The sequence below is a fragment of the Thunnus thynnus genome, chromosome 21 (genome assembly GCF_963924715.1).
Source record: "Thunnus thynnus chromosome 21, fThuThy2.1, whole genome shotgun sequence".
NCBI lineage: Eukaryota > Metazoa > Chordata > Actinopteri > Scombriformes > Scombridae > Thunnus > Thunnus thynnus.
Window position 1 is genome coordinate 1,823,318 of NC_089537.1, and position 24,274 is coordinate 1,847,591.

Here is a 24,274-nt window from a genome sequence, read left to right on the forward strand (position 1 = left end):
AATAATAATAATAATAATAATAATAATAATAATAATAATAATAATAATTAGTGGGAAATGTCATGTAAACTGTTTTATTGTCTGGTGAAACTGATGATGAATGAAAAGACTCAAACTGACGACGTGTTAGTTCATCTATCGATACATTCTGACTCCCTCAGTCTGTCTGCAGCTCACTGGTTCCTACTGAAGACTTGTTTTTAAAATAAAAGGCTCATTAACTTCCTTTAATAACAGCTGGTCAGTGTATTTCTTAACTTCCAGTAGTGGGAACAGGAGGTGGGAGTTACCTTTGTGCTGCTGCTCTGCGGAGGCTGTTTTTCCTGTGTTGGCCTGCTCTCTGGTGCCCCCTGCTGCTGCTGCTCTGGCTGCTCTGTGGTTTCTGTCTCCAGCTGCTCTGCACCATCTTCAGCTGGACTGCAACCTGCGACACAAACCGACATCTGTCAGCGTCACACACGGAGGAAACATTTGTCCTAAACCAACTTCTGTAATAAAAATATTTCTATTGCGATTTAACTGTAAAAAGTGTTCTTGTCGATATATTTGGTTGGCTGTAGTTGGGGATGATGGGATGGGAAACGTGTATCGCTCCGTTATGGAATCGATGACTTGATAGAGAAGAAATTGGATAAACAAATTATTTGGTCTTAGTCACAGATGTACGCACGTTGTTCTGAAACTCTTTTTATTAACAAAACATTTGTTTGTTCAGAGTAAAGAGCAGCAGGCTGACGATATCTGGACTAAACCAAAACTGATTGATAAATTACTCTTCTTGGCTTTTTACTCGCGAAGCTTTTATTGCTCTTACAGTAACATAAGGAGTTTAGTTGTGTGTCCAGCTGAGATCTGCTGTTTTACTGCTGAAACTGGACGGTTTGTTAATCTAGAAGAAGAAAAGCAGATTTGTCCAACGTGCCGCCTAAATGATAGAAAATTGTTTTCTACAGTCATTTTTAATGGGAAACAGTGCAACACTTTGTTTAGTAGGATAAGAATAGATTGATTTATTATTATATATGATGCACAAAGACTGAGTTGTTTCATTTTGTTTGTGTTTTATTTTTCTTTCCCCACATGCTTCTGATTATACTTTATACACGTGTTACTGGAAGATGTTTTATAAAACAGTTACAAATAAAACATCACTATCTACTTTTATTTCCACCGAGCTCGTCTCGTTTCCGCCGACTAACCTTGGCTTGATTTGTGGGAGGGGCTCGGTGATGTCGGCCCCGCCCCTTGTTGTTCCGAGGGGGCGGGTCTCTGGTCTGTGATGGGGGCGGAGCCTGAGTCTGCGGGGCTGGTGGTGGTGCTGCTGAGGTCTTGTGCTTCTGGTGCAACCTGCTCCGTCTCTGACTGACTCTCTGCAGGACAAACACACACACACACACGATCAATACAATCAATACAATCAATACAACACGTGGTTCAGTCAGGAGATGATCTCTGCTTTGTCATCTAATGTTCGGTTAGTGAACCTTTTTGAAGATTTCAAACGTCACATTTAGAAGAAAGTGGCAGAAAGTATCTTGACTTTCTCATATTGTCAGTTATTTTGCATATTTCCTGCTGTATGTAACTTAAGTTGTGAGAAGGTGCAAAACTCCACTAAAATCATCTCTCAGCCAGCGGCTAAAAGGACTTTCTGTGGAAATATTAACATTTACATTAAAGGGAAAATCTTTGAAAAGACTCGGGGATCATTTATGTCCCACGGAAGATTTTTCAAGATATGAACTTTATTTATCTTAAAGTATAAAGTAAGTTTGCACAAACTGTACAGCAGAGGTATTCAACTCAAATTTAAAGAGGTCCAGTTAGAGAAAAGATCATAATGTTTAACTATTTAGTGTGATATATGTTTAAGTAGCCTAGTAGTCGTATCAACATCTGCATGTTTAATTTAAGATAATAATAATAATAATAATAATAATAATCTCATCTACTAAATAAAATACGGCTGCAGAAAATAAATAAAATGTTCAAATAAAGTGCTTAACTTCAGAAAAATAAAATAAAGGGAGGAAAAGCTTTTCTTTCTCCGTCTACCGTAAAGACTATAAAAGCTGCGCCAGTTAAAACAGAAACGCCTCGTCAGGTTTGAAATCATAACCTTCTGTCTTGGCTGCCAGTTAGTGACCTCTGCTGTTCACCATCATAATTATTTATCTCTTGAGTCTATGTTGTTGCCTTTGCTGTTCCTGATTTATTTTTTCTTTCTTTTTAAAAACAGTCGGCTATAAATACACACAGACACAGAGAAAATGACCAAACATGCTGAATGTCTGCCTCCTAAAAGTCCAATCTGCTGCTAGAAACATTTAAAAACGTTGATGTTTGTGATTCGGACCTGCGCTCTCGTGCGAGCCTTCGTCGCCCTCTTTTTTCACGAGGGCGCCGTTGCGTCGCAGCGTTCTGTTGGTCACGCCGTGCTTCCTCAGCAGGTGGCGCTCACAGTTGGATTTGGTGGAGAAGAAGGCATCACACTTAGGACAGGGGAATGGTTTTTGGCCTGGAGAGAGAGAGAGAGAGAGCGAGAGAGCGAGAGAGCGAGAGAGAGCGATAGAGAGAGAGAGAGAGAGAGAGAGAGAGAGAGAGAGAGAGAGAGAGAGAGAGAGAGAGAATTGAATTTTTTAAACACCTTTATTTATCTAGTCGTCAGATCAACAAGCATTAAAAAACAACAACAGATTCAGCCCAGCATGTGTCCAAAGCAGAGCTCCTCCTCATCAATGGAGCACAGAACATTTTTATAACACCACACAGAAACAAAACAGTCCAGATCATTCATCAACCTGTAATAGTTGTGATCAATTTTTAGTCTGCTGGTTATCATTCTGATCAGTACGGTGATAACATCAAAAGCAAAAGAACCATTTATCTTGTTCTTTCTGCTGATATAAATGGCCATCTTAGCTTGGCCCAACAGAAAGTTGAACAACTGGCACTTGTCGCGAGTCCTCCTCGAATATTTATAACCCAGGATGAAAACCTGTTTGGAGAAAAATTCCCCAAACTCACCAAAGAGCCTCTCCAAAAACAAAAACAGAGGAGTTAACCTCACACATTCCAAAAAACAGTGAAAAACAGTTTCTCTCTGAGGACAGAAAGGACAACACTCAGAAACACTTGGATTTAAAATAGAAATAAAAGCATTTACAGGCAGGACGCCATGTAAAACCCTCCACTGTAAGTCTCCCACTTTCCTGGTTAACGGGGTTTTATAAAGTGCTCTCCATTGAGGCCTCACCTCAGCACTCAGACCCAGGTGAGACCTCCATGGTGTGTCAGTACGCCCCCCCAACTTGGCTTTGTTCACCATCTTTACCAACAGCTGGTACATCATTTTTCCAGTTAGAACATTCAAGTTTGCACCTCCAGGTACAGCACAGTTCAACAAAACACCAGAACAGTCTTTAAAATCAGGAATCAGTGTGATTGCTGGAAAAGGATCAGAGTCGGTGGGTAGAACAGAGCCCTGGCAGTATGAGACCAGGAGGTTCTGTTCAGTCTGTGAGAGCTGGTCTCTCCACACTCTGAGCTGGTTGGCTAGTAGTCTCTCTGAAAATACTCCTAGCTGAGAAGCCAGAGCAGAAACCATCTCTAGCTTAGGTCCACACAGTCTCACCAGCTGACCCAGTGTGACGACTCCGGAGGAGACAAACCTCTCCATCATTGAGGTTCCCAGTCCACAGAGTGTTTTAAAACGTAGTCCATAGACGACAGGTTCCTTTAAAATCCAGTACAATGAGCTTTCACTCAGCGGCCTGTGCTTCTTAAACATGCCCCACACCTTGAACAGCCCCTGATAAAAATCAGAAAGCCCACTCAGTCTGCGGTTCTGTAGATCCATTAAAAACAAATTCTCAGTCAGTCCTTGACCTCCACCTTGGCCCAGGATCGCCCGAGCCACGGGCCTCCACACCAGATCAGCAGGGCCGGTCAGCAGTCTCTGAATGTGCTGGAGGCGGAAAACAGCACCCCTACTGGCCAGGTGAATCAGTCCTTGTCCTCCGTCGTCTTTAGCTAAGAACAATACACTCTGTGGGATCCAGTGGAGATGATCCCAGAAAAAGTTCACGATCACCCTCTGGATGTTTGACAGAAGGTTAGCTGGAGGATCAACAGAGTACAAACGGTGCCACAACATAGAAGCAATCAAATTATTAATAACCAGAACACGACCTCTAAAAGACAACTTTGGTAAAATCCACTTCCATTTTTTCAGTTTGCCTTCAGCTTTCTCTAAAACATTTTCCCAGTTCTTAGAGACAGTGGTGGGATCTCCGAGGTATACCCCGAGGTATTTGATGCCTCCTTTTTTCCAGGTGAGCCTCCCAGGTAAGCTGAGCTGCTTTAAACCATCACCTACCATCAGAGCTTCACTTTTTTCCCAATTAACTTTTGAAGAAGAGATCAGACCAAAGTTTTCCACACTGTCAGCTAAAGAGTCAATGTCACTCTGTTTTTGGACCAGCACTATGACATCATCAGCATAGGCAGAAAGCTTAACAACAGAGTTGGAACCAGGGAGATTAAAACCAGAGAGTCGTGTTCTTAGTTTGTGTAAAAAAGGCTCTAAGGCCAATGAGTACAACATGCCTGAGAGGGGGCAACCTTGTCTAACCCCCCTCCCCACCTTAAAAGGAGCACTTAAACCACCATTTATTTTAAGTACACTTTCAATGTCTCCATACAAAGCCTGGATCTGGGCTATCAGACCTGGATTGAAACCAAAAGCTCTGAGTGTTTGCCACAGGTACATATGTTCAACCCGGTCAAAAGCCTTTTGTTGATCTATGGATATCAGCCCAAGATCTAACCCCAAAGAACTGGAGAGGTCCACAACATCTCTAATTAATGCTATGTTGTCTGTTACCAACCTGCCAGGTACACAGTAGGTCTGATCCACATGAATGACCTGCTCCATCACCTTCCTCATCCTGTTGGCCAGAACCTTGGACAGAAGCTTATAGTCGGTGCAGAGGAGAGAAACAGGACGCCAGTTTTTAATATCCTGTAACTCTCCTTTTTTAGGGAGGAGAGTCAGGACTGCTCTTCTGCAACTTTGAGGCAACCGGCCCTTCTTCACACTGTCATTGAGGACCATCAGGAGGTCCCCACCAAGCACCGACCAGAAAGTCTTATAGAAGTCGGCAGGCAGACCATCAATGCCCGGGGATGTTCCACCCCGCAAACCCTGCAGTGCAGCATACAGTTCTTCAGAAGATATCTCATTCCCCAGCTCTGCGTTGGCGTCCTCCGAGACCTTTGGCAGATCTGCATAGAAGAAATGAGACGCCTCCGGATTTTCGGTGTACTCCGACCTGAACAAGTCACCATAAAAACTCGCTGCAAACCTGCGAATGTCAGCCGACTCCTGCAGCAGCTGCCCAGTATGTGAGCGTAGTGACATCATCTGCCTCCTCTGCCCATTTTTCCGCTCCAACCCAAAGAAAAAGTGAGAGGGAGCGTCCATCAAAGCCACATTTTGAAACCTACTGCGCACCACAGCGCCCCTTGCAGAGGTACCCAGCAAGTCAGCCAAGACAGACCTTTTAGTCTTGAGGTTCTCAATGTGTCCTCTTTCTCCTGTGGAGTCTGCAAAAGCCTGCAACTCCACCACTTCTCTCTCCAGAGCTCTTATAGACCTGGCCATGTTTTTGGAGACATTGAAAGTGTACTGTAGACATAGTTTCTGGATCTGACTTTTCCCAATATCCCACCATTGTTGCAAGGAGCTGTAGAGGGATTTTGTTTCTCTAAAATTTTTCCAAAAGAAATTAAAAACATCTTTAAAATTTCCATCTGATAAAAGCGATGTGTTAAAATGCCAATAAGCACTGCCAGATTGTATCTGCTTGATAAAAACAGAACACTGAACCAAAGAGTGGTCGGAAAAACCAACTGGACTTATAAAAGAACTTCTAAAAACATTTAAGTGATGTTTAAAGCAATAAAACCTATCGAGCCTGGCCATGGACAAAAGGTTGTCCTTAGTGTGGACCCAGGTGTACTGACGGTGGCTTTTATGAAAAACTCTCCACACGTCACTCAGCTCATGAGCTTCACTTAACTTTAAAATGCAATTTTTAGAAGCCACGTGTGGCTCTGGATGGTTCCTGTCCATTTTTGGGTTTTCCGTACAGTTAAAATCCCCTCCAAGGAACAGAAACTCATCAGAATGACATTTTTTAATTACATCACTTAAAATGTCATAAAAGTCCAGTCTTTCAGACCCTACAGTTGGTGCGTAAAGGTTGATAAATACCATTTTAACTTTTCCAAAATCAGCTCTTACTTTTAAAATTCTTCCTGCCACAACTTCCTCAACATCAATGTTAATGGGATTAAAATTTTGGTTAAATAAAATTCCAACCCCACCACTCATGCTGCTCTTATGACTGAGAAAAACCTCCCCCGCCCACTCTCTCCTCCATTCAGCAGCAATTTCTTCAGTACTGTGAGTTTCCTGAACAAAAGTAACATTCAAATGTTTCATACCAATCAGACTAAACAGAGAGGCTCTCTTGGTGATATCCCTCGCTCCATTCAGATTTAAAGTGCCAATATTTAAAGTGCACATGTGCAAAATGGGCCAAACGTGGGATAAAAGCACACAAAATAGAAAACTTACAAACATATTATTCATCAGTGCGTATTTGAGTTTTCACCCTCAGAACTATTTTTTTCAGTCTGTAGATCTCTTGATCAGAGAAAACAGGCTGCCCAAACTCTTCTGTGTTTTTCATGTAACCTTTTACTGAGTCCAGAAAAAGTTGCAAGTCTGGAAAATAGTTGTCCACCTTGACTTGTCTCAGCCCCTTTGTGTCCTGTAAGAACTTTTGTACTCTAATGAAAGAATATCCACTCTCTAAGTTCTCAGAGGTCTCATTTTCACAGTCAGAGTGGAACCTTTCCTCTGGTTGAGAGGATGGACACTCTGTCACTGACTTTGACACCTTTTTTATTCTGCCTTCAACTTGTTTGGTTTCTGTGTTCTTCCGTTTCACTGATGATTTCACCACATCCTCATCCATGCACTCTTCCTCCTCCTCCTCTAGCACAGACTCTGCCACCCTGGCAGCAGTCTGTCCCATCCTGCTCATTTCCTTCCTGACAGTTTCCTCCTCCCGATTCCTGCTGTCATTCACCTGTTTGACACCTGTCTCAGCTTCCAAATCTGTTTGTGAATCAGGTGACCCCCCGTCAGCTGTCTCCTTTATGTTTGTATCACCTTGTATGTTTTCATCTTGAGACGCTGCCCCGCTCGACGCAGCACGGACCGGCGACCCAGGCGGCTCCGCAGCAGGAGCCGGACCCGGCTGCACCGGCGGCCCCGGCGGCTCCGCGCCAGGTGCCGGACCGGCCGCCCCTCCCCTCTCTGGGCATGAGCGAACGAGGTGCCCCTCCATACCACAACCAAAGCACTTCATATTATCAGTTGTTACGTGTAAAGTGTAATCAAAGTCATCTACCTTGAACTTGAAAGTCAGGTGTAAGTCTTCCTCATTTCTGTTAAGAATCATGAAAACTTGTCTGCGGAAAGACATGACATGTTTTAACTGAGGGGATTTACAGCCCAGAGGAATCAGTTTTATGGGCGATACGAGTTGCCCGTGCCTGGACAACTCTTTCGCCAGCACTTCATTTCTGATGAAAGGTGGAACATTTGAAATGATGACTTTTTTAGCGGGGTTCACCAACGAAAACACCGGAGTGAAGGTGTCCTGAATAACCACGCCGCTCTCAACCACACGGTTTACTTTGTCCACGCTGTCCAGAAATACAACCACAGAGTTGTTCATCCGGGAGGCAGATTTAATGCTGCCATACCCAACAACCTCCCCAACAGCCAGACTACACTCCTCCACACTGCATCTAACCGCCGGAGCCAACTTAATGGCGTGCCGGCGAGTTAGCTTCTCCAAGCCGGAGCCTCCACCTGCTGTCATGCTGACCAGCAAAGCTGGCAGCTGACGCCACCTACACCACCCAAACCCCACCCAAACCTCACCCAGACACAGTGAAAGACTCACAAAACAACACGATTCACAGTGACTTTACATACACAAGAAAATACACATAAAAAGATAGAAAAACTCAGTCACTCACAACGCAAACTCACCACCGCACTCACCACGCTCACTCCCAGCATGCACTCAGAGAGAGAGAGAGAGAGAGAGAGAGAGAGAGAGAGAGAGAGAGAGAGAGAGAGAGAGAGAGAGAGAGAGAGAGAGAGGATTCAGAACAACACTGGTCTCCTTTGTGTTGTCGGGTTTCTGCAGGTTGTTTCACCAGCCGAAGAATCTTAATCGATAAGTTGATCATTGATCATTATAAGTAATATTTTAAAGTATAAATGACATATTATTCTGGCCTTTGAGGGGGTTTTCTGATGTTTTATAGACATAATGTGTAATCAATTACTCATGAAAATAATTGGTGGATTAATTGATTATGAAAAGAGTTGCAGCTGAAGTTTCTGCTGAACTGACGGGTCTTAAACCAACAGTCAGGAGCATAAAATGAACATTAAAGCTGTTTTTCTTGCTGTAATCATTCCTCCTGTTCATACTGACCAGTAGAAGATCCCTTCATAATGACCTTAATGAAGCTTAGATGAAGCTAATATGAAGCTTCAGCGTCTAAATGAGTCAAATCAAGTAGATATCTTTCAACGTTACAGTCTTTTTAGTGCCAAAGTCCTTCTTTTTGTTACTATACTTCCACCTGCAGCTCAACAGGGAAACACTGTCCGAGGAAACACAAAGAGGGAATTTGATGCTAAAAAGACTGTAAATGTGTCAGATATCCACTTGATATGACTAACTCAGACTGATGAAGCTGAATAGAAGCTTCACAGAGACTTTTAAATGACATTTGAAGGATCTTTTAATCACCAGTATGAACAGGAGGAATGATTACAGCGAGGAAAACCTCTTTCACTGTTCTGTCCTTTAAATTTAAGACTTGTTAATACCTTCTAAGATCTTTTTTTTTTTTTAGGAAACAGAATTCAATACGTTTTAAGACGTTAAAGCCTGCAGATACCCTGTGTATGTGTGTGTATGTATGTGTATGTATGTGTGTGTACATGTGTGTGTGTGTGTGTGTGTGTGTTACCGGTGTGTGTCAGCATGTGTCTCTGCAGCGAGCTGGCCCAGGGGAACACTCGGGGGCAGAAGGGGCAGGTCATCTTCTGGACAGAGTTGGAGTAGGCGTTCTTCTTCCCTTTGGACTGAGGAACCAGCGATGGTTTCCCCTCCTCTCTCGCTCCTCCCTCCTTCTCCTCCCCTCCTCCTCCTCCTCCTCCTCCTCCTCCTGCTGCTGATCTGTCATCTGTTCGCAGGACAGATCGTCTACCATGAGTTCAATCTGTTCCTCAGCAGTCGTTTAATCAAAACAAACTGTCCCTCCCCGTTACCTCTCTTTCCTCCCAGGTCTGCGGCTCCGGTCTGCAGGTAGGTGCTGAACTTGTTGGCGTCAGTGGTGGCTAACATCTTCTCCACGCTGGCGAACTCCCCGCTGGACTCCAGGTCGATGCCGCCGCCGCCGCTCGCAGCAGCCTTCTCCTTCACTGCCAGGGCAGCGGTTTTCTTTCTGGTCCGCTTCCTGTCAGACACAGAAGAGGAGAGAAGCACAATAACGTTTAATGACCTGAAGTCAAGAGTGAAATGTATTATTCTTTGGCGCCATCTTGTGGTAAAATCAATACTGACAACGTGGTGACAGCGACGAATGCTGCAAACCAAAAAAAGAAAACTACATTTGGAGGCTTTCATCTAAATAACAGAACAAAAGTCTGGTAAACAGTTTTAAAATGTGGTTTTACCAGTTTGTTCATGTGTATTCTGCCAGCCAATCAAAACATTGTATGACTACATATCTATTGTATAACTGATCCTTACAACATCGGTTTCAACACAAAGATATTATTGCTACAAAAACTAGATCAGTTTGAGCTTAAAATGAGGAAAACAAGTTTTTCTTTCTTTTTAAAAAGATCAAAACTTTAAAAAGACCAAAATTAGATGAAGCAACAGCTGCTACAGTCCGAATGCAGCAGCAGTTTCCTTTCATACTCTTTTGTCTTTATTTGGGTCGGTGACAGTGCAGAGACAGTCAACGTGTTTTGGATGAAGCTCACATACCTTGATGTTCCCTCAGACGTTTCGTCGTTCTGCGTCTCCAGACCAGTGGAGGGTCCGGGGCCGTCGGTGGCCAAATCAGCCTGAGAGGAAGCCACAGCCGCCTGGGGTTTGCTGTCCAGTGAGGCGGCCTCCCTCTTCAACAGGTCTGGAGCTCCGGAGACGGAGTGGATGATCTGAGCGATGGAGGCCAGAGGAGGGAGCTCCTTGAGGGCGGTGGAGGGTGAGGAGGAGGAGGTGGAGGTGGTCGGTTTGGGGAGGAGGGGTTTGAGGCGCTGAGGTCGCCCAGAGTTGTTGAGGTTGGGGAGGCAGGAGGGGGGAGGGGTGGATCCGGGGGGGAGCTGGTAGCAGCCAAGCTGGGGATGAGGGTGTAGAGGAGGCAGGGCGCTAGCAGACTTCTCCTCCTTGGACAGAGCCAGAGCGTGCTGCTCGATGCTACTGCCGCTCTGCTCCGTCTTAATCTCCCTCTTCTCTCCGGCGCTCGCTGCCTCCCTCCTCTGCCTCTTGCTGGGGATGGACAGATCGATGGGCTGGTCCATGACGGAGCAGTCAAAGCTGGGGGAGACGCTCTCCAGTTTGACCCCAGGAGACCCCGCCTGGCTGACGTCTACACGACTCTTGGCCGAAAAGTCCAGCGGCTGGTCCAGTTCTGCAGGATAAACCACGTTAGCCAACTCCTCCACCTTCACCGCCTGCAGCGGAAGCTGTCTGATCCCGTTCAGTGCCATCTGATTCACCGGAGCAGAGCGGGCAGAGGCGGCAGTAGCGACGGCGGCGGCGGCGGCTGGCAGGAGTGTGGTGATATGGTCCTCGATCTCCCTCTCCTGCACCTCGGGGTGCTGCTTCAGCAGGTGGTGGATGCAGTTGCGTTTGGCTAGGAAGGCAGCGCCACAGCGCCGGCACTCAAACGGCTTTCTCTGGCAGCCGTTGTGTGTGCGCAGGTGGATCTGCAGGGCCCGGTAGGTCTTCAGGTCCTCGCCGCAGAACCGGCATGTGGTCTCAGCTCCTGTGCAGCCCGTCTCTGTGTCCTGGGTGGTTGTCGTGGCAGCAGTGATCGCCGCGGCGATGTTTGCTGTGGTGGTGGAGGTGACGTACTTGATGTTTTTCTCGATGTCCTTCCTCGAGGTCTTTGCGTGTTTCTTCCTGAGGTGGCGCTCGCAGTTGGCCTTGACTGTGAAGGGGTAGTGGCAGACGCGGCAGACGTACGGCCGCTCGCCGCTATGTGTCCGCAGGTGTCGGATTAGCGTGGCCTTGTCTGGCGCCACATAGTCGCAGATGTTGCACTGGTGCGGCATGATGCCGAGGTGGAAGCGCATGTGAGCCTGCAGGACACCCGAGAAGGCGAACACCTGGTCGCAGAAACGGCACGGGAACGAGCCTTTAGCTGAGCCAGCGTTGTTCCCCACGTTTCCCCCTTTGGTTCCTGGTTTTCTCCCGCTAAGCCCCGCCTCCTCATGTACGGCTGTGGTGGCTGCTGGTGGCGAATCAGACAAAGGCGTGTGAGCGTCGCCCATACACTCGGCGTCCATCTGCCCTCCATTCCCAGCCGCAGAAGAGGATGAGGAGGATGAGGAGGGTGTTTTGAAGAGGGTGGGGGTGGGAGGCGGCAGGCTGGGGCTGATGCAGCCCAGTGAGGCCTGCTGGGAACTCTGGAGGGGGGGAGGAGTCGTTGCAGTGAGGCTGGAGCGAGGGGTGATGGGAGGTTTGGGCTTCAATGGAGGCATCGCCTTCTGACTCTGGACTTGACCTGGAGGAAGAACAAACACCGTCATTGATGCTTCACAGCGTCTGTTTGAGTTTTAATTGATTGATTTATGGATTGAAAGCCAAAACCCACCTTGACCACCAGGAAATCCTGGAGCTTTGGCCAGAGGGGGGAGGGTCAGTCCCATCTGATTGGGCGCTGCGGTTGCCACTTTGAGGATCTGCTGGATGTCTGCCAGCTCCATGATCCCGCCTCCACCTGCCTCGCTGGGTTTGACGCCTGATGAACCAGCGCCGGCCGTCGCGGCGCTCCCGTCAGGCTGCAGGAGGAAGCCGGCCTGGAAGGGCTGCAGTGAGAGCAGGCTGAGGGCTTCTCTCTGAGAGAGGCCCTGCAGGGCGGAGGCTGAGTCTGAGGCCTCCAGCAGCGGGATGCTGAGGGCCGCCAGCCCCCCCACACCCAGCCCCAGAGTCAGCCCCAGGCCCCCGGACAGGTAGGCTGACGCCGGCTCCTGGGGCAGGCTGGAGCACGGTGGCTCCACGTGGATCACCTTGATGCTGTCCAGGTGGGCCTGATGGATCTCATCTTCTGTGGGACCAGACTTCACCTGAGAAGGTAAGAAAACTTTAATCAACAGACGGCTCCAGGTGTTTACATTACTGCAACTGCTGCCAGTTTTAGCCACACTAGTGGTGATGATAGTAAATATCTCAACAGCTGTTGACATTCATGTTCCCCAGAGGATGAATCCTTCTGACTTTGGTGATCCTCTGACTCGACAACTATGAGATGAATTACCGTTCACAGTTACAGAGAACTTTACTGTACAGACATGACAACTAGTGCCAAACATTACTATTATTATTATTATAATATCATCAGAAAAAATAAAGACTATATTTCTAACTCGCTCATTTTTCACATCTTTGCTCAGTCGATGCTACATATGACATCATACAATCAAATAGTTACATTCAATCTTCAACAGCTTATTTTGCAGTATATGAACATGTGGGTTTGGAGTTCGACTGATGTGCTGCCTGGTTTGTATTTACAGCTGTTTTATGCTGCTGCTCTAATGTTTTATATTTGTTTTATGGGGACAAATAAAGTATATTCTGATCCTCTCCGTGACTTCGTACCTCAACCTTTGTCTGTCTAACTGTTTGGTTTTCTTTGAACTGACATGTAATCTGACATTAGATGAGAGTTTTCTCCCTGAAATTGGTGGATTGAATGAAAAATACAGTTTTGATTCCATCGCCTACCTTAGAGACGTGCTGCAGACCCAGCACCTCCAGGAAGCCGGCCTGCTCAGAATGCGGAACGTCCTCCGCTGCATCCTCCGTTTCCTCCGTGTCGGCGGCGGCGGCGGGTTTGTCATGGTGGGCGGTGGTTTTATGGAGGTCCAGGGCAGAGCGAAGCGGGAACGCCTTGTCACAGCAGTCGCAGACAAACCGATGGAACTTACTGATGCAGCGACGAAGGTTTGTTTCACACCAGACCTGAACCAAGAGAAACAAAAGATGAGTCTAAAAAAACGGAACGAGGAAGGTGAAGTGAAGATGGTTTCCGAGGTTTAAACCATGTCGGATACCTGTGCAATGTGAGCAAACTTTTTGCAGGAGAAGTCGATGAAGGCCAGGTCGTTGAAGCCGGTGGGGATGGAGGGGTTGTTCTGGATGAAGGGCCGCCCGCTGGGGTCCTGGGGGAGGAGCTTATGAACACCTGCGTTGTGGCGCAACAAGCCACGGTGGGTTCGGAAAGAAAGGCAGCAGAAATCACACCTGAAAAACACACAGAGAAAGAATTTACATGAACATTTTAATATCTAAAGCGAACAAACAACGATCAGAGAAGAATAACAGCGACTGAAACACGTTTTTATAAACTGAGTATTTTACTAATGTACATATACAAGTTTACCAAATATTCACAAAATTACAGAAAACAAATATAGGTAAAGATTCTGAAAAAACTCTTATTACACATATAACAATGTGTATCATCAAACTACAATCCCACTAAAAATCCATTAATGATCATTTTGAAGTGTTAAAATCAGCTCTGCTGTAATGATTCACTATCATATTTTATACAGCTGCCTGTAAACAAGTGTACAGATCAATAAAGACATGATCTGATGAGTTTATTGATTATCTGTTTTTATCTCTTTACTACCTGAAGACTGTTTTGATGCTGCGAGACGACTTTACCATGTGGGACAAAACAGAACCTTTTAATTATTATAAATGTTTACTTTCATGATACATTAATCTGTAATATTCATATACACAGCTACAAACTGTGTTTACATTTGTTCTGTCTTCTGATCAGTCAGATGTTTAACACCAACCTGTAGGCAAAAAGTTGCAGTTTTCAATGACGCCACTAGATGGTGACATTTCTCTATGAGTGTGTTCTTGTGTTTGACAGACAGATGAGAGAGCTGTCTGAAGGTTCACACTTAAGTTTCAGGGTTTGAGTTTAGTGCAAACTGTTTTAAGTGATATTTTAAGTGATATTTTTGTTGAAACAGTCCTGATTCTGATCTTTTAATATGAAGCAGTGGTGAAAGTTCTGATACACAAATCTGTTTTCAGTTTTTGGACTTTTTCTCTAATCTTTGATTTTTGCTGAAATATTGGATCATTTGAACATTTATTGAAATGAAAGCATGTGAGAAGTTTAGAGGGAAAAATCACTATTTGGTGGAGCTGTTAACAACTCATAGACATGTGAAATGTGACCCCGACTACACACTGCTTTTTGTAAGACGTCAAAAGACAAAAAGGTTGGAAACCACTGGTTTCATCTTTAACAATGTGTTGTATTTTAAAAGCTTGTTATATTATCCATTGTGTCAAATCTTCATCTGAAAAGTAACTAAAGCTGTCAAATAAATGTAGTGGAGTAGAAAGTACAATATTTCCCTCTGAAATGTAGAAAGTAGCATCACATGGAAATACGTAAAAATGTTACTAGATTAGATTTTTTTCCTTCATGTTACAGCTGCATGCTGATGCTACAGTGACATTTCATTAACATGCTGTAAAACTATGTACAGTACACGCATGTATAGAGATATGTACAAACGTGTGTGTGTGTGTGTGTGTGTGTGTGTGTGTGTGTGTGTGTGATAACCCCTGGTGGCAGTGCTGGTCCTGCACTTGTTAAGCGCTGAGAGGACAGCTGCTCAATGTCTGCCACAGTCACACACTCCTTATCACATCCTGTGTGTGTGTGTGTGTGTGTGTGTGTGTGTGTGTGTGTGTGTGTGTGTGTGTGTGTGTGTGTGTGTGTGTGTAATCCCCTCAGACACCTTGTCAGAGGGTTTTTGTGGGGCAGGAGAGGGGACACACACTGTAGAAGCCGTTTTTGTTTGATTTGTTAAAGAACTTTCAGGCATCACAGTTTGAGTTTAAATGACACAATCACTGCACGTCCGTCATCACACACACACACACACACACACACACACACACACACACAATCACACACACACACACACACACACACACACACACACACACACACACACACACACACACACACACACACACACACACAGAGGTGTTTGACATGAGGACGCTGAGAGGAAACTGTTTTTCCACTACTAGCAAGGAAGTTATGCACTAAAAGATTAAGTTTGTTTTTGCTTTAGTTTCTGCAGGTTTGACACGTGTCGAACTATAATGTCTTTATTTTGCTACTTGTGTAAGGCTCTGCGCTCTCACTCATTCACCCTGCTGCAAACTAACTAAACCCTGGACCTTCAATCAACCCAACTCAGCAAGTAAATGATACATGTATTCATCATATATCATGGAGACGTGTTGAGATCAAGTCCGTCCCTGTCGGCTAAACTGCATGACTGACAGCCATGACGACCACTTTGGACCAAATGTGGACCAACACTTGTTGAGCTCTCCATCACTCCTCCTCCTCCTCTTCCTCTCTCAGGGATTCTGCAGTGTTCACCACATTTCATTTAAAGAATCAGTCTGCCGATTTTTGTTGTTTTATTGTCCAAAAACTAAACACGCGGCTGGACTGGGTGACATGTTTCATGTACTGAAAGCAGATGAGTTTGGTCACATTAGACTAATAACAACATCATGTTTTCAGTCTCTGGAGAGTAGTTCTGTGTTGTGCTACCAATCAAAAAGTCTTGACTTTGTAAGTTAAACGTCTTTCAGAAATTTACAATGTCTGGGTCAGCGTCTGATCAATAACACAAGTGTGAAAAAAAGACATATTGTTTACTGTTAAAAGAGCCGTCATCCTGCACATGCTCAGTAGCGTCTTACAGCCGTACACAGAACTGCTCTCCAGAGACTGAAAACATGGAGCCGTTTCTAAACAAACTAACCAAACTTTTCTCCTTTCAGAGCTGTATATAACAATAATTTCTAGTAATATAATTAATCAGTTAATGTGAAAATGGAAGGATGGATTAACCAATCACATTACAAGGGAGTGGACGAGCTTCGTAGCTGCAGAACCCACCGATCGCTGTCTACAGCAGGAAGGAGACAACATTCATTCACACCCTCTGAACTGAACTGCTTTTTCTTTCTTTGTTCTGCATCTCCTCTCTTGTCTCCAGGGTTCACACTCTGGTGAATGTGTGTGTGTGTGTGTGTGTGTGTGTGTGTGTGTGTGTGTGTGTGTGTGTGTGTGTGTGTGTGTGTGTGTGTGTGTGCAGGATAATCCCACAGAGGTCGGCTCAGGTCCAGAGAATTACCCTCCGAGTGAGTGTGTGTGTCAGTATCTGATGTTGGAGCCAGCCAGCATCCAATTAGACATCAAGTAAGACATATTAAAACATATTAACGCCAAACAATCCCATCCATTTACCACCTTTTGTTTTTAACATATTGATTCATCTCTTAATGTATTGTTTTGATCAGCTGATTGCCAAGTCTATAAAATGTCAGAAAAAAAGTGTTATTGTCATTATGGAGAATAAAAACAAAAAAAGAATCAAAATTGATGCAGCAGAAGCAGAAATATCATCTTTTTTATTGCTACCTGAGTACATTTTCCTGATAATATGTACTTTTACTTGTAATAGAGTATTTTTTACTTCAGTAAAGGATCTGAATGCTTCTTCAGATCCGTCCTGAAGTCTGTTGTGTGGATGTTATTTAAACAATCTATACAACAGTCCTTTAGGTTTCATATGCGTTTAGTGAGTTGTGCTTCAGCTCTTTATTTTCATTGAACGGCTGAATGACTGTATTTTTATCTTTATTGAAACTGACTTCTTCCTGCAGGTCGGGAACATCGTGGGAGTCTGCTGATTGAATTTCCTTGATTCTCTCCATCTGCAAACACAGCTGTCAAACTGCCGAATCAGCCGCAAAAAAAAGTCATATAAACGCAGCTGACGGACTGTTAGAGCAGCCGTCCCTCCGTCCCTCCGTCCCTCCATCCCTCCATCCCTCCTCTCCTCCCTACAGTTCAGTCGATCCTCTTACAGGCTGATTAACGAGGATTTACAGCTAAATATTCCTGCCTTCCTCCATAACGAGCTCAGCGCCGCCTGCTGCCATCTTTCTCTCTCTTTTTCCTTCTCCACCTCCTCCATACATCCTTCCATCTTTCTTTGGTTTCCTTCCCTCCTTCGTCTCTTTTTGTCCTAAGTTCCTTCTTTCTTTCTCATCCTCCTCTCATTCGTTTCTCATCTTTCATCCTTCGTTCCACACAACTTTCGGAGGAAAACACTTTGAACTGTGTGTGTGTGGGTTCGTTAGGAGTTGTGTTGCTATGGTGACAGACTGTCTTTTTTTTTTCCTCCTCTCTCTCTTTTTTTTTTTTTTTTTTTAAAAAGGAGGGGTGGGGGTGTCGTCATGGCAACGGGCCCCGGCCGAGCACGTCCTGAACCCTCCTCCTCCTCCTCTCTGTGACTTATTAAGTTGTCCTCTCTCTCTCTCTCTCTGTGTTTCTCTACCTCTCTCACCCACTGGTGACTTATTAGCCTCTCCTCTCTCTCTCTCTCTCCTCTCGTTATCCATCCATCCCTTACTCCTCCTCTGCCTCCTTCCTCTTCTTCCTCTCCTCCCTCGCTCTCTGTTTGACAGTTAATTATCACAGGAGGGTCGAGGTTTATCTAAACTTTAATACATTTTAAACCTCCAGCGGCGCTCAGCTGTTTGCAAACTTTCTCTCCACCTGAAGGCACTTAAATCTGAAAATAAACACATTTTCTGTCCAGCTGTTGATGTTTTTCTTCCTCACTAGATTTACTTTAATAAAACTATACAGTCGATGTGGTTTCAAACTTTATGATAAATGTCTTTGTTTAGGAACAAGAACATGAAAACTTGTCTTGCATGTCTTTATTACCACTAAAATATGATCAACTTGTTGGGAGGCAACGCTGCAGGGATTTATGGGTAGGAAGCAGAGGATCTTGGGAGTCTGAGTAGTGTGTGTGTGCGTGTGTGTGTGTGTGTGTGTGTGTGTGTGTGTGTGTGTGTGTGTACCTCAGTGCAGTGTCGGGGTGTGTGTCCATGTGTGCGTCCAGCTCCAGTCTGGAGCTGCAGGTCTTGAAGCAGATCGGACACGGCAGCAGCTCCTCCTCCGCTCCGCGAATCGCCGCCGCCGACTCCTCCGACGCCACGTCCTCCACCACCTGCACACACACAGACACACACACACACACACACACATTAACACAACAACCTCACTCACTCACTCACCACCGGACTTCCTGGAGGGGCTGTTAGCCGAGCTGCTGCTAAAAGATATAGTTAAAAACCACCTAAATTTATCATGAAAATGTGTCTTAAAACTGAATAAAAGTCCATTTATAACAGTTTGTGTGGAACAACCACAACGCCGATGTATTATCTTGTATGTGTGTAAGTTACTCTTTGGTAGACGCCATTGTAGCGGACAAACACAGCGCCGCCGTATGCATCTGGTGCGTGTTTACTCTTTGGTAGAGGAGGTATGACGCCATCGACAGGCGACCAAATGAAACGGTCCGTTACTTTGATTAATTACAGATTTCTGTTGGAGACATTTGGGATAACGTAAGTACACAACTCAACAACATATATAACATACGTCTAGACGTTGGTTTTGTTGATAAAATGTCAGAAATTAGTCCAACCAACAGTCTGACAGACATCCAGAAGCTGAGACCTGGATGTGAGTATAAACAGACTGGTCATCTCATGGTTGACGTTTCTACCTTCTTGCTGGGCGGCTCCTCTCCGTTCTCCTCCTCCAGGCCTTGCCTCCTCTTGACGGACGGACGGCGGCGTTTGGTGGGGGAGGGGGGGCTGACGGGGAGCAGACCGCTGGCCGGGTCCTTCTCATGGATCTTCATGTGTCTGAGAGTCACAGAAGAAGAAGGAAAAAGGTCAAAGGTGAGTTTCATTTCTGTGATTTGAAGCTTTTTTTTTTTGAACTTCTACTCAAGCAGATTCCCAGTTAGTGAGTTGGGAGTGTGGAGGGTCACAGTACGGACACACACACACACACACACACACACAGCCTGTAATGACCAGTAAGTATGTATAATTATCACATAATTACACATACAGCAGGCTGATAGCCTTATATGGCTGCTGGAGAGAAGAGGAAGCCCCGAGGTCACAACAGGAAGTCATCTCCCTCTCGTCTGATATCAAAGTAGATTGTTGCATTTTTAAAAAAGTTGTTTTTGTTGTCTTTCCTCCTGTTTTACCTTTACTGTTTTCTCCTTTATGCTTTATGCATCATATATGATGTCACATATTTATCTTGCAGCTGTTTTTTTTAAAAGCTTCAACTTGAATAAAAACAGCTGAGAGATGAGACACGTTGATCCTGAAACACCTGACTGATGAAGAGTTTCCTCTCTTCCAGCAGGTCAGGTTCTCCTTCTGCTGCCTCCTCACAAAGGTCAGATGGTGTCGCTTGATTTAAAGACCTGTATGTGTGTGTGTGTGTGTGTGTGTGTGTGTGTGTGTGTGTGTGTGTGTGTGTGTGTGTGATACTTGTAAACATGACGAATGGGTGTTTGTGAGATTGTGTGTTACAGTTGAGGTGTTACTAGAAGCGTGAGAAAGTGTGCAGGCTGTTATCATGTGTTTCGCTATTTCAGTGTGTGTGTGTGTGTGTGTGTGTGTGTGTGTGTGTGTGTGTGTGTGTATAAAGGTCATCCAGCTAGCTAGCATGTGGCGGCAGCGATGGTGTCGGTTTACACAAGTTCAAAGAGGAGAAGAGGAGGAGGAGGAGGAGGAGGAGGAGGAGGAGGAGGGAATGAGAGGAGACAAGGAAAGCAAAGTAGGGATGGGAGGAAAAGAGAAAAGGAAACAAGGAAGAAAATGAAAGGAGAGGAGGAAAGGAAGCAAGGAAAGAGGAGAGGGAGTGAGGACGATGAGGAAAAAAAAGAATGAGCAAAAGGAGGAGAGGGCAAAGGAGATAACACAAAACAGAAGGAGAGGATGAGGAAAGAGAAGAGGAGACATAGGAGATGAGAAAGGAAGGAGAGGAGGAAAGGAAGTAAGAAAGGAGGAGAGGAAGTGAGGACACATTAGAGGAGGAGAGAGAAGATGAGGCAAGAGGAGGAGAGGAGAGGAAAGAGGAGACCAGGAAAGAACAGAGGAGTAAAGAGGTGGAAGGAAAGGAGAGAGGGGAGGAAAAGAGGAAAGGAAACAAGGAGAGGAGAGGAGAAAGGGAAGGAAAGAGGAGACAAAGGAGATGTCAGGATAGGAAACAAGGCAAGAGGAGGCGAGGAAGAAAGGAAAGGAGGAAAGATGATAAGAAAAAGAGGAGAGAGACAAAGGAGACAAGAAAGGAAAGGAGACGAGGAAAGAAAGAAGGACGGATAATAAGAAAGGAGGAGAGAAGAAGCAGGATGTAAGGAAACGGGAGAGGTGCTGCTTTGGATGTTATCTTCTATTAATAGGACCCGACAGGCAGCCGGCTGGACGCCCATAAGAGGTCCTGACAGAGTGACGGAGTCAGCAGATCTGGGACCAGCTGACAGGAAGTTGTTTATTAACCAATCAGGTGAGTGAAGGGAGACCGAGGGGGGAGGTGGCCAACAAGAGAGCAAAGTCTCCTCGGTCCAAACTGTACTCTGACCCCGACACCGGCCAATCAGAGGGCAGGAAACACGCCAAGTCAGCGGCCACACAATCCTGCTGTGTGTGTGTGTGCCAACAGCTGCTCGACACACACACACACACACACACACTCAGCAGTGTGTATTAACTGACAGAAAACACAATTTATATATTTAAACTTGCTGCACTTCATCATGTTTTTATGCTTAAAGGACCAGTTCACAACTTTTCAAGTGTCTTAAAGCAACAGTCGGTCTTCAAATGTACATTAAAGCTGTTTTTTCTTGCTGTAATCATTCCTCCTGTTCATACTGACCATCAGAAGATCCCTTCATAATGACCTTACAATGGAAGTGATGGAGGACAAAATGTATGTAAAGTTTATCTGAAGCTAATATGAAGCTTCAGCGTCCAAATGAGTCAAATCAAGTAGATATCTTTCAATGTTACAGTCTTTTTAGTGCCAAAGTTTCTCTTTTTGTTACTATACTTCCACCTGCAGCTCAACAGGGAAACACAAAGAGACTGTAAATGTGTCAGATATCCACTGATGAAGACTCATGTAACCTTCACACAGACTTTTTATCCTCCATCACTTCCACTGAAGGTTGAATCTTACAGTTATCAGCAGGAATAGTAACAGTTACACTGACAGCAGTGTTGTTATCGGTATTTGACACAAACAGTATTTGTGTTGTTTGGTTTTCAGTCAGTGTTCTTCCTCCTCCTCCTCCTCCTCCTCCTCCTCCTCTGTGCCTGCAGCTCCTCTACATCACCACAGGAGGCGCTGTTGAGTCACTTCAGGTACCTTCCGAGTCAACACTTTCACTTCAACCCTCAGGAGGAGCAGAAAGGAGAGAAGGAGGATTCAGAGCGTCTCGCTGACAGCCCATAATAAACTAAAAACGGGATGCCTCGCCATGGCAACCGGGCCCAAAGGCCTCACAACAGAGCAGAGAGGACGAACTCATGTGATGCTGCATCTGTGATTCACTTTTTCTACTGATTTGCATTTTGTCTGTTTAAAAACTAAAACAACAGGAGAAATTTAAACAAACAGACAAAAACAGAAGAAAATTAAACTAAAATCAGACCAAAGATTTATTTTACAAGTCTGTAACTTCATCAGAAGTTTCCTGAAATGAAATATGTTCATTTATAAGGAAACTTAAAGTTCAATTTAAAGCAAAGTTAATATTAATTTATTTATTATGTTGACAAGTTATTAATTAAACGTCTCTATTTTCTCTATAATTAACACTAAATTAAATAAATATATTACTGGGAAATGATTACAGACCCATAAAACACGTATTAGACTTTAAGCTTTGAGAATGAATTGGTCTTATTTCGGAGGTTTGGACAGAAGCTGCTGATCAGAGGAAAGTCCTGACTTTTACTCTCTTTCCGTCTTCCTGCATGTTCGACGCCTTCGGGGCTTTTACAGCTTAAAAAAAAAAGCCGGAAAAACTAGTTTCATATTTCAGGGATGCTTCTTCTTCTTCTTCTTCTTCTTCTTCTTCTTCCTTCTTTCATTCTCTGATTGTTTCTTCACTGCCAACTAAACATTTCACTTTTTTTTTTTTTTACCGAAACCAGGATGAGAATTCATCACACACACGATGACACATGATGGTTCACATCTCTTCCCTCCTTCTTTCCATCTCATCTCTTTCTTTCTTTCTTTTCGTCCCCCCTCCCTCCCTCCCTCCCTCCCTCCCTCTCGCTCTCTTTTTCTCTTTTGAAGACAGTCGAGTAGGAAAATCTCGCGTTTCACATTTCAAAGGATGCTCCGCTGCAAAATGGATTCCTGCTCTCTCTCTCTCTCTCTCTCTCTCTCTCTCTCTCTCTCTCTCTCCCTCCTCCCTCTGCTTCTCTTTTCCACTCTCCATCCAAACAGGCCTCGTCTTTATTTTCCTACAGCAGCATGTAAAATCAGGCCTTGCGCGCGCACACACACACACACACACACACACACACACACACACACACACACACACACACACACACACACACACACACACAGAGACAGGCGGAGAGGAAAGCAGCTCGCTCGACATGTGGAGCTCAAGTTAAGACTTTTTCTTTCTGCCTTTTCCTGTTTTCCTTCCTCCCCCTCGCTCTCCGCTACAGTTTGCATTGTAAATGAGCGTCTATATAAAAAGCTGCAGGGCTTCTTCTGCCCCGTTCCTCTTCTGCTCTCTTTTTTTTTTTTTATTAATACTAGGCAGGATTCTGAGAATATGACGCAACCGTTTCCAGGGGTGCGTTGATGGAAATCAGCATCCAGATCCTCGGCGGCAGCAGCCTGCAGGAGGCCGAGCGTTCAGTTTGTCTCTCAGCGGTTTCAGAGGAAAACAGAAACTCGCCAAACCGGACCGCCAACTTTTTCTGCTCGACTTTAAAAAGCCGCAGCAGGTTGGAGCTCGTCGGGATGAGTGATGATGCTGCTGCGGCACGAATCACACGTTCTTCTGGAGGCTCGTAGGAGTGGATCACATGATTCATCACATGTTTGCTCTGAGCGAAGACATTGTTCATTCTTTATATTAAAAAAACCTCCTCACATTATTACTCTAAATGTTTCCTATTTGTCAACTTTCCGTTTAGTTTCCTGACTGACTGGACAGACGTTAGTAAGCATGAAGGCAGAGTTTCACTGCCAGAAACCCTGAAACTCAACACAAATAAGAGGAAAAGATAATTGAGAAAATTGCTGTGACATCTAAGAGATCTCTGTGTCCGTCCGTCTGTCTGTCGGCCCACAGTCATTCCTTCCTGCCCACACCTCCGAATACCATCAACATGACTGAGAGACAGTCTGAGGACGAACTACAACAAACATCTGTCTTTTTATCTCGACTCCACATGAACAAAGCTGCGTTTCATGACATTAACTACATTTATGTTTTTCACACATGTGGACAGAAAGCCCTCGCTGCTGTGGTTTTGCCTTGCAGGAAGCAGGAGTGTTGGAACTCTGACTATGTTTAACATGCAAGCACGACTGTTTCTCTGAACTCTTCTTCTTGTCCACACTGAGTTCCTGTAGCTGCAGGTCTGATGACGCCGGCTGCAGCTCGATCCACCGTCTCACCGACCCGACAGCTCACGACTGACGTTACCGACCAGACCAGAGTCAACTACTTTATACACCTTCACAAACCTGCAGATACTTTGCTGCTGTTTATATGTGAGGTCATTAAAACCCAACAGAGGTCACTGAAGGTTGGGCATTAATTATAAACACACACACACACACACACACTGCAGGGACCGTTGGATCTCATGTTTGAGGCTGGACTTTACTGATAAATGACTGGGCGTTGTTCTCTGTGTGTGTGTGT

General features: G+C 45.0%; 1 protein-coding gene across 4 annotated transcripts in view; it reads right to left on the reverse strand.

Annotated features, from left to right (window-relative positions):
* rreb1a (ras responsive element binding protein 1a) overlaps nucleotides 1-24,274 on the reverse strand; it is a 78,584-nt gene that overhangs the window by 9,262 nt on the left and 45,048 nt on the right. For all 4 annotated transcript variants that reach the window (XM_067578243.1, XM_067578242.1, XM_067578245.1 and 1 more), the window contains 11 exons: nucleotides 19,064-19,205; nucleotides 18,351-18,499; nucleotides 13,457-13,646; nucleotides 13,128-13,364; nucleotides 11,995-12,466; nucleotides 10,161-11,904; nucleotides 9,434-9,621; nucleotides 9,133-9,348; nucleotides 2,357-2,518; nucleotides 1,200-1,370; nucleotides 291-424 (listed from right to left, as the gene is read on the reverse strand). In XM_067578243.1, coding sequence (XP_067434344.1) covers nucleotides 291-424; nucleotides 1,200-1,370; nucleotides 2,357-2,518; nucleotides 9,133-9,348; nucleotides 9,434-9,621; nucleotides 10,161-11,904; nucleotides 11,995-12,466; nucleotides 13,128-13,364; nucleotides 13,457-13,646; nucleotides 18,351-18,499; nucleotides 19,064-19,205 — 3,805 coding nt within the window. The remainder of the gene's footprint in view (nucleotides 1-290; nucleotides 425-1,199; nucleotides 1,371-2,356; nucleotides 2,519-9,132; nucleotides 9,349-9,433; nucleotides 9,622-10,160; nucleotides 11,905-11,994; nucleotides 12,467-13,127; nucleotides 13,365-13,456; nucleotides 13,647-18,350; nucleotides 18,500-19,063; nucleotides 19,206-24,274) is intronic.